The sequence below is a fragment of the Sapajus apella genome, unplaced genomic scaffold (genome assembly GCF_009761245.1).
Source record: "Sapajus apella isolate SASKATOON/1434 unplaced genomic scaffold, GSC_monkey_1.0 scaffold2, whole genome shotgun sequence".
In the NCBI taxonomy this organism is placed as follows: Eukaryota; Metazoa; Chordata; class Mammalia; order Primates; family Cebidae; genus Sapajus; species Sapajus apella.
In genome coordinates, this window is record NW_022436942.1 from 28,162,057 (window position 1) to 28,173,264 (window position 11,208).

Sequence of the window (11,208 nt, forward strand, 5' to 3'; positions counted from 1 at the left end):
AAGGGGATATCACCACAGATTCCACAGAAATTCAAACCATCATCAGAGATTATTACAAACAACTCTATGCACATAAACTAATAAACCTGGAAGAAATGGATAAATTCCTGGACACTTGCCTCCTCCCAAGCCTAAACCAGGAAGAAACTGAAACCCTGAACAGACCCATAACAAGGTCTGAAGTTGAGGCAGCAATTAAGAGCTTACCACCCAAAAAAAGCCCAGGTCCAGACGGGTTCACAGCCGAATTCTACCAGACATACAAAGAGGAGCTGGTACCATTCCTTCTGAAACTATTCCAAATAATCCAAAAACATGGAATCCTTCCCAAATCATTTTATGAGACCAACATCATCCTGATACCAAAACCCGGCAGAGACTCAACAAGAAAAGAAAACTTCAGGCCAATATCCATGATGAACATAGACGCAAAAATCTTCAATAAAATACTGGCAAGCCGATTGCAACAGCACAACAAAAAGCTTATCCACCATGATCAAGTAGGCTTCATCCCGCAAGGCTGGTTCAACACACGCAAGTCTATAAACGTAATTCACCACATAAACAGAACCAAAGACAAAAACCACATGATTATCTCAATTGATGCAGAGAAGGCCTTTGACAAAATTCAACAGCCCTTTATGCTAAAGACCCTCAATAAGCTAGGTATTGACGGAATGTATCTCAAAATAATAAAAGCTATTTACGACAAACCAACAGCCAATATCATACTGAATGGGCAAAAACTGGAATCATTTCCTTTGAAATCTGGCACTAGACAAGGATGCCCTCTGTCACCACTCCTATTCAATATAGTACTGGAAGTTCTAGCCAGAGCAATCAGGCAAGAAAAAGAAATAAAGGGTATTCAAATAGGAAAGGAGGAAGTCAAATTGTCTCTATTTGCAGATGACATGATTGTATATCTAGAAGACCCCATCGTCTCAGCCCAAAATCTCCTGAAGCTGATAAGCAACTTCAGCAAAGTCTCAGCATACAAAATCAATGTGCAAAAATCACATGCATTCCTATACACCAATAACAGGCTTAAAGAGAGCCAAATCAAGAACGAACTGCCATTCATAATTGCCACAAAGAGAATAAAATACCTAGGAATACAACTAACAAGGAACGTAAAGGACCTCTTCAAGGAGAACTACAAGCCAATGCTCAATGAAATAAGAGAGGACACAAACAGATGGAGAAACATTCCATGTTCATGGTTAGGAAGAATCAATATCGTGAAAATGGCCATACTGCCCAAAGTAATCTACAGATTCAACGCTATCCCCATCAAGCTACCTTCTTCACAGAACTAGAAAAAACCACCTTAAGCTTCATATGGAAACAAAAGAGAGCCCGCATAGCCAAGTCAATTCTAAGCAAAAAGAACAAAGCGGGAGGCATCACACTACCAGACTTCAAACTATACTATAAGGCTACAGTAATCAAAACAGCATGGTACTGGTACCAAAACAGAGATATAGACCAGTGAAACAGAACAGAGGTCTCGGAGGCAACACAACATAACTACAACCATCTGATCTTGACAAACCTGACAAAAACAAGCAATGGGGAAATGATTCCCTGTTGAATAAATGGTGTTGGGAAAACTGGCTAGCCATGGGAAGAAAGCAGAAACTGGACCCCTTCCTGACACCTTACACTAAAATTAACTCCAGATGGATTAAAGACTTAAACATAAGACCTAACACCATAAAAATCCTAGAAGATCTAGGCAAAACCATTCAGGACATAGGCATAGGCAAGGGCTTCATAACCAAAACACCAAAAGCATTGGCAACAGAAGCCAAAATAGACAAATGGGACCTAATCAAACTCCACAGCTTCTGCACGGCAAAAGAAACAGTCATTAGAGTGAATCGGCAACCAACAGAATGGGAAAAAATTTTTGCAGTTTACCCATCTGACAAAGGGCTGATATCCAGAATTTACAAAGAACTAAAACAGATTTACAAGAAAAAAACAACCAAGCCCATTCAAAAGTGGGCAAAGTATATGAACAGATACTTTACAAAAGAAGACATACATGAGGCCAACAAACATATGAAAAAATGCTCATCATCACTGGTCATCAGAGAAATGCAAATCAAAACTACATTGAGATACCATCTCACGCCAGTTAGAATGGCGATCATTTAAAAATCTAGAGACAACAGATGCTGGAGAGGATGTGGAGAAATAGGAACACTTTTACACTGTTGGTGGGAGTGTCAATTAGTTCAACCATTGTGGAAGACAGTGTGGCGATTCCTCAAGGACCTAGAAATAGAAATTCCATTTGACCCAGCAATCCCATTACTGGGTATATATCCAAAGAATTATAAATCGTTCTACTATAAGGACACGTGCACACAAATGTTCATTGCAGCACTGTTTACAATAGCAAAGACCTGGAACCAACCCAAATGCCCATCGATGATAGACTGGACAGGGAAAATGTGGCATATATACACCATGGAATATTATGCAGCCATCAAAAACAATGAGTTTGTGTCCTTTATAGGGACATGGATGAACCTGGAAACCATCATTCTCAGCAAACTGACACAAGAGCAGAAGATTAAACACTGCATGTTCTCACTCATAGACGGGTGTTGAACAATGAGAACACATGGACACAGGGAGGGGAGCACTACACACAGGGGTCTGTTGGGGGGAAATAGGGGAGGAACAGTGGGGGGTGGGGAATTGGGGAGAGATAGCATGGAGAGAAATGCCAAATATGGGTGATGGGGAGGAAGGCAGCAAATCACGCTGCCACGTGTGTACCTATGCAACAATCTTGCATGTCCTTTATATGTACGTACCCCAAAACCTAAAATGCAATAAAATAAATTAAAAAAAAATTGTGGGCGGAGGGCACAGTGACTCATTCCTGTAATCCTAGCACTTTGGGAGGCTGAGGCAGGAGGATCGCTTAAGCTCAACAGTTTGAGACCAGCCTGGGCAACATAGTGAGACCCCTGTGTCTACTAAAAGTAAAAAAAGAAAATTGAAGGGAACAAGTCTTCACTATGTGGGACTGCTCTGTGCATTGCTGACAGGTAGATCAGGAGGATGCTTCAGAATGGAAGTTCTCCCCCTTCCCAAAGACTGTTAACAAGTTAGGGCTCAAACCTCATCCCCACATTTCCAAAAATTCCCCTATGGAGTAGACTGTCCTTAATGAGAAGCCCTCCTTTCAGTTCCACATCTTAAACTCAAGATGGCAGCTTGGTGGGTGGGTGGCCCGTGAATGTGCAAATCACAAGCTCAGCCTTCTTCTTTTGCTTCATAATCAAAAAGCTTCAACATGTTGGAAAATAAAATCTAACTCTACACCAAAAGACGAAATTCAAACTGCTTTGGATGAAACTGTGAATACCAAAAAAGGATCAAGGCATTCCATAGGCGATCACTTGGCACATAAAGAATATTTAATATGGGCCTTTTTTTTGGATGATAGAGGATGCTTATCAACTCCTTCATAATCACAGGGGCCAGAGGCAAGGTGGTACAAGAGGAGGAGGAGGAAAGGACAAGAACAGAGAAAAAGGTCTCTGGAGAAACTTTTATCTCTAGAAAAGAGGCTTAATGTTTCAGTCTTTGGTACAAGACAGACTTTGGTTCCAGTCAAACCTTTGTCACCTACTAACAATGGACAACTCAATCTTCATTCTTTACATGTATGGGGATAATCATGGTATTCCATACCATTGTTAGAATGATTGAGACATTTATGTAAAGTGCCAAACAGCACTATTCCCTTAATGTTGGCTGTGATTATTACCTTCTAAATGTTGCAATTGTCACTTGCCCCTAGAGTATTGCTGTATAGATACAGTTAAGATTTGGAATAAAAAGTTATTAAATATAAGAAGCAAAGTAAAATTCGATGTTACTTTTTGGATATTCTGTGTTTTGATTTTCTCTTAAAATATCATACTACAAATTAAGGGAAATCTGAATCATTTCCTCACAAAATAAAAATAGACAGTATCTCTAAGAAACCCTGAATGTTTCAAGAATAAGGCTGATAGCTGATGGATGTCTCAGAAAGGGACTCTGCGTATTATGTTAAAGGGGAAAGGCTTACTAAACCCATTTATCTTTAAATCACAAACATGTATATTACAGCTGAAGTTCTTAGATTTTAGTGGTTTTCCTGATATTGGTCCTCAATATGCATAACAATAGGCATTTTATACAGGATCTCAAGCAAACCGGTTTTACGAGCATATTTGGGAAATGAGCAGAGTGTGACAGATGACCAAGTGTTGTGCCAAAATTTTATATACAATCTTCTTTTCTGAGGGTAAATCACCAGCTAAAATCTACCCAGTTGAGGGCAAGTGATCATGAGAGGTATGTGTATGTGAACACAGTACATTCCTCTTAGGAGCAAGAATCTTAACCAATGTTAGGGAGATTTCTGAACATCTGAAATGGTATAGGACTCCTGGCAGAGGAATTCAGTAAATGTCTGTTGATTATGGGAAGGTGAGAGTTCTTAGAGAAAGATGTAAGATAAAATAAATTGTCCCCCATACTTAAAACCTAACAATGAGAAATACATTCTACAGTAATCTTTCAAAGCACTAATGACAGTATTGATTGATGACTAGTATAAGTTTTAGAAGAATTGTTTTATTCTTATTGACATGCATTTCTCAAGAGATTATAAATCAACACAATCTTTTTGGAAGGCAATTCAGTATATTTATCAAATACTGAAAACTGCTTTAGACTTCATAATTCCCTTTTTGGGTATGTATCCATAATAATAATAGTAATAGCAGCTTTTACATAGCACCTACTATGTGCCAGGAATTGTTCTAAATACCCACAGTCACACAGCTACAAAACTCAGAATTCAGAATTTGCACTTGGGCACGGTGGTTCCAAGCCTGTGCTCAGCCTTTTGCTGTCTTAGCTACAAGGGTGCTCACTACAGCATTGATTATAACAGGGAAAGTTTAGAAACAAATATTCACCAGTGGGGCAAGAGTTAAATAAATAATGATATATCTATTGATAGAATACAAACAGAAATGAAAAATCAAGTTTTAGAAATACATATTTGCACGGACAAACAAAATAAGATATTTGACTCAGAGCAGGTAAAAAGGCTCAAACCTTTGTATTAAGATTCCAATCTACTAAATGTTTTCTTTGGATGGTGAGATTTTTGTTTTCTTTTCAGTGCTTTGTTGTATGATACAGATTTTCTAAATGAACTAGAATTCCTTTTATACTCAGGAAAAAATTAATAACAAATTGCTCTCTATAGCAGCACAACCCATCAAAGTATAATGCAAGTCATATATATAATTTTAATCTTCTAGTAGTTACATTAATAATGTAAAAAGAAACAGGTGAAATTAATTTTTATTTATGTGTTTACTTATTTTTGAGATGGGGGTCTCACTCTGTCACCCAGGTTAGAGTGCAGCGGTACAATCTTGGGTCACTGCAACCTCTGCTCCCAAGCTCAAGCGATCCTCCCATCTCACCCTCCCGAGTAGCTGGGACCACAGGCATGAGCCACCATGCCTGACTAAATTTTCTATTTTTGGTAGAGATGGGGTTTTACCATGTTGCCCAGGCTGGTCTCAAATTCCTGAGCTTGGGCGATCCACCTGCCTCAGCCTCCCAAAGTGCTGGGATTACAGGTATGAGCCATTGCTCTTCGTCTTAAAATTAATTTTTAAAAATATTTCTTATGTAACATATCTAAAATATTATCATTTCAACATGTAATCAGTATAAAACATTATTAGTGAAATATTTTACTTTTTTGTATTAAGTCTTCAAAGTCACTTTCTAGCACCTCAGTTTGGCCCAGCCAAATTTAACTCCTCAATTGAATAGTGGCTAATGGCTACTGAATAGAACAGCTGTAGATTCTTGCTAGAAGCTATACCTCCAGGTCAAATGTTCCCAAAGCATGGTCCTAAAACCCTCTACTAATGACCTCAACTTCCATGGAATCAACCCCATGTGTGTCAAGCTGTCTTTTTTAAAGAGAATAGAGGGGTGCTTGGGAAATAGGCAGATCTGAGTTTGAATCCTCTGACACTTAGCTATGTGATCTTCAGCAAGATAATTAACCTCTCTGCTGCTCATTTCACCTGTTTTGTAATTGAGGATGATGCCTACTTTGAGTTATTGAGATTGAAATAATGTATTAAACCATCTACTACATGGAAGGTACCTGATAACAGAGACTACCAAATTTGACTGGCTTTAAAAAATCTCAAATAATATTATCGCTAGTAAGGAAGGTGTTATTATCCTACCTACCATATTCAGATATAATGATGACTAAATTTAGCAGGAGGCAAGACCAGTTTCTTTTTTTTTTTGTTTTGAGACAGGGTCTTGCTCTGCAGTCCAGACTAGAGTACACTGGCATGATCATGGCTCATTGCAGCCTTGAACTCCCAGGCTCAAGTGAGTCTTATGCCTCAGTTTCCCTAAGTAGCTGGCACCACAGGCATGTACCATTATGCCTGGTTAAATTTGTGTGTGCGTGTGTGTGTGTGTGTTTATGTTTTTTCTTCTTCTTCTTAGAAACGGGATCTCACCATGCTGCCCAAGCTGGTCTCAAACTGGGCTCAAACAATTCTCCCACGTCAGCCTCCTTAAATGCTGGGATTATAGACCTGAGCCACCACACCTGGCCAAAGAAAGATTCTTAAAATAGACGGTAGGAAATCTCATTTAAAATGGCCCTTTGGGTTTTCTTTTTCTTTTTTTCTTTTTTTTTTTTTTTTTTTTTTTGTAGCAGAGCAGCTCTTTCCTTGCTATCTATTGAAAGTCAACCCTCAACACAAGAGTTTATTTTTTAAAAATATAATAAAATGTTCCTAATTTTGGTGTGTGTGTGTGTGTGGAGAGACTACTCTGAGAAACTCACAGTAAATACGTTTGTATTTGAAAATGAGTACCTAATGGCAGGGAATGAATGACACACATCTTTGTTTGCCTCTCATGACTTTTGCTTAGCAAATATTCGATCCACTAAATAAACAGATATAGATTATTGATTATATGCCAGGTATCCTTATAGACTAATGGGTATGGGCAAAAAATGGGAGGTATTCTGTTAATTGAATGAATGAGGACTGAATGAATGAACTGATGGACACTGTACCTTTTCTGATTTTTCTGAACTAAGTCATCAGTTCTTTTTTGCTTCTCTTGTTTCACCTAAGATTTTCACCTGGGATTTCCTTCAAAAGGCTCAACTGAAATATAGTCTACTATGGCTGAATCTGGGTAAAGGGTACATGTGTGCTTAACTTTTGTGTGAGTTTTAAAAGTTTCAAACTAAGAAACTTTTTAAAAATCACCAATAATAATAGGAAGTAATTATCATGACATGTATCTGGGGTTTTATAACATCTGTGTTTATAACAGAGTTAACCAAAAACTATACAGATGCCCAAAGAGGTGAATAAATAAGAAAATTCACATAATCAAGAGGATAAAATACTATACAGCAACGAATTCACATCTGCAGACTTTGTCAATTCATGGAAATATATGATGAAATAATGTGAAATGGAAAAGCAAGCAGAATATAATCCACAATTACAACAAACATGTAAATATAAACATATCACATACATTTTAGTTTTTACAAAAACTAAAAATGTATTTGGTTACATAGGAATGTTACTTTCCCTTCTGGGTAAGATTGCTCATGTTAATACATGTGATATAAATATATAACATGTATAATAAATTGTTTTATTTTGAAATGAAGTTTCACTCTTGTCGGCCAGGCTGGAGTACAGTGGCATGATCTTGGTTCACTGCAACCTCTGCTTTCCGGGTTCATGCTATTCTCCTGCCTCAGCTTCCCTAGTAGCAGGGACCACAGGTGCACGCCATCATGCCCAGCTAATGTTTTTGTATTTTTAGTAGAGACAAGGTTTCACCATGTTGGCCAGGCTGGTCTTGAATTACTGACCTCAGGTGATCCTCTCACCTTGGCCTACCAAAGTGCTATGATTACAGGTGTGAACCACTGCACCTGGGTCATAAATTCTGTTTTCTAAGCAAACTTATCTTACACCAGAGGAGAGAATGGCTAGGGAAAATAGTCTATCTAGTGAAAAAGAGCACCAACAAAGGAGCACCATCTCTCAATTGTCACACTAATGTGCAGTGACACTTTGGTAACTGCCTCCCAGTTGCTGGCGTGCAGTTTAGCCTACTGCTTGGAGCCAAATGGCAGATTTGGGATTTTTCTTAATCTGAGTTATTATTCAGAGCAATACTCAACACAAATATTTGACCACTAGTGTCAGATTTAATTTTTACATGACAACTCCTCAAGCCTTTAACCACAAGGGTGCATATAAGGTAAAATTTTAAAAAATATTAAGCCTGCTGACTTTTACTGTGATTGTGGTTTGATATCATGCAGGACAGATCACATTTGCTGATTCACATTAGGAAACAGAGCCCCCAACTGTCACAAGCACATTGTGTTTGAAAACAGGAAACCTCACCAAATCATTTAGTACTTAAAATTAACAACATCCTCATCATCTTGTGGTTCAAATGATGACTGAACAAGAACTCAAGCTAGTTGTGTTCTATATTTTTTTAATTAATATAATTAGTGTTCCTAGATCTTTTTAAATTGCTCTACTCTAGCCCTAGGGGAGAAATGATTTCAGAAGGCTGAATACATACGCTGATTCAAGATATGATTTCTCACACACCCAACCTCTATAAGTTTGGATTATAGAGTAATATAGAGTAGTTCTGGCACCAAGTCTTTGGCAATGCTATTTAAAAACAAAGTACTATTACACATAGCCCGTGATGCTGACTTCGCATTGCACATAAATACTTTTATATAATACTTTTTCTTTAATATATGTTTATGTCAGGCTTAGGGCCTGCAAGCCTGAAATAAACAAATATAGAAGCCATAGCCTTGATATTTTTGAAAATGATTAAGAATACGGTAAGTATAAGACTCTCAACTGACTCAAAGGCTCAGAGCTAAAATCCAGGTAGAGTTTGAACATACCTTACAAAGAATTGAGATCCAAATTGCATAAATTTTATGAAACTTTTGATTTAAGGACTAAGTTTTCTGGTAACCTCTTTGGGAACATCTGGATAATAAAAGATGATTAAGAAATAATAATATCTGATCAAATTATTTGCCTTGTCCGAATGGTCTGGGTGCCAGTCCTGGCAATAAAATTCACCATCTGGGACCTTGAACAAATTATTTAATTTCTTGTCTATAAAAATGAAAATAATTTTATGTAATTTCTAACTTAAAACTAATAAATTATTAATGATAAATATGAAAATGCTAGGAAGAGATTCAATCACTACTAATATATTATTATCTAGAATTGTTTTCTTCAAATGGATACATTTTAGGCCGGGTGTGGTGGCTCACGTCTGTAATCTCAGCACTTTGGGAGGACGAGGCAGATGGATCGCCTGAGGTCAGGAGTTTGAGACCAGACTGACCAACATGGTGAAACCCCGTCTCTACTAAAAATACGAAAATTAGCCGGGCATGGTGGCTCACGCCTATAATCCCAGCTACTTGACAGTCTGGGCCAGGAGAGTCCCTTGAACCCAGGAGGCAGAGGTTGCAGTAAGCCAAGATCACACCATTGCACTCCAGCTTGGGCAAGAGAGTGAGACTCTGTCTCAAACAAACAAGAAACCAAATGGATACATTTTTAAAACAGCCTTTAATTATCGAACCACTTTTTTGCATGACTTTAAGCCATAGGGCTAATTATACGTGACACAAATCTAACCAACAGAACTGTACTACTTAGATTAAAAGAAACTTGTAGAAATGATAATTTTGCACAACTTTAAACTAAAAGGCTAATTGCATAGAAATCTTACCAACAAAACCGCATTATTTCAGTTTAAAAGAGACTTGAAGAAATGACATTAACAGTCCAAGTCATATTTAAAGAAGCCCAGACAAAGGGGAACTGAAATGGATAGACCGACTTACTTTGGAGTTTTCTTGAAAAGAAACTAAAATACACATCCCAAATAACCAATGTCTGCAAGATCCAAATGACAGAACTCCAATAATGAAAAGGACTCAGTGACACTGAATTACAATAGACAAGCCCAGTAAAATTCAGTTCTTCTTACTATTCCTCCCAACCAAACAAAGCAAAAGCAGAAAACAGCCAACACGCAGGGTATCGGTTTACCTGTTCTGCACCCCTCGGGGTAGGTACGTGGAAGAGGAAATGGGAAGCTGGGGCATATTTAATGAATACTGAAGGGAGGACTTAGGGTTTGGGAAAGTGTGCACAGACGAACCCTACCTTTCACAGATTTCCCAATACTGTGTAAGTGAGTGATAGAACTGTAGTTTTGGGCAACAGTCTTCAAAAACGCTTCCATCTCTTCCTGGTGGTGGTAGTTGAAATCCAGCGCAGTTACCAAAGGCAGCAACAGCTGTAGCCAGAGGCACGGGAAGTCCATGTTCTGGAGATGAATAAAAAGAAGAACCTGAGAACACTTGAAGGCTGGCGGGGGCATCACCAGCTCCGGCACTCTGGTCTCAGGGTCTCCCGACACTGACGCTCCCTGCTTCCTTAAGGAGGCAAATGCTGGAAGCAACACCTTCGGGAGTGAGCCGTGCAAACGGAGCCCAGGAGCACGGGCAACCTCGGTGCCCTGAACCCAGCCGCCCGCGCCGCCCTCTCCTCCCTCTCCTCCCTCTCCTCCCTCTCCTCCTCCCGGCGCCTCCGCCGCCCGGCAGCTGCCGCAGCTGCGCGGCGTCCCACGAGCGCTCAGCCTCACCAGGGCCCAGGCGCGCACCTCCGCCCGCCCGCGGCCGTCCGGCGGGACCCGGTGTTATAGCCGGGTCATGGGGGCGGGCGCGCCCGGGCCCCGCCTCCAGACGTCCCTCTGGCCCACTCCGGAGCCGCGTGGGTGCCTCCCGGGCGGGGCCTCAGCAGCCTTCACACCTAGGAGAGCTGGCGCCCGCCGGGTGCGCCCTTTCGTGGAGCGGCGGGTGCGGGCGGGCGGCGGGACGTGGAGTCTCCCCTCGCGGACAGTCTCTGCTGGCACCCCAGGTTAGAAGTGTGTCCTCCCCTCGGCCACGGCTGTGCCCTGGGCAGGCCACCGGGCGCTCCACGGAGGGACATTCTCTGTCGCAGGCTGCGGCCACTTTGGAGACGT

General features: G+C 40.1%; 1 protein-coding gene across 2 annotated transcripts in view; it reads right to left on the reverse strand.

The window, feature by feature from the left end:
• The window catches only part of CPM (carboxypeptidase M), a 93,373-nt gene extending 82,461 nt beyond the window's left edge, over window positions 1-10,912 (reverse strand). The window contains exons 1-2 of one of the 2 annotated variants that reach the window (XM_032295140.1): window positions 10,828-10,912; window positions 10,347-10,509 (exon numbers count right to left, since the gene is read on the reverse strand). In XM_032295140.1, the coding sequence (XP_032151031.1) occupies window positions 10,347-10,506 (160 nt within the window). In that variant the 5' untranslated portion in view covers window positions 10,507-10,509; window positions 10,828-10,912. Of the gene's footprint in view, window positions 1-10,346; window positions 10,723-10,827 lie in introns of those variants that run through there. The other variant, XM_032295131.1, reaches the window with a different exon arrangement.
• Between the last annotated feature and the right edge of the window lie 296 nt (window positions 10,913-11,208).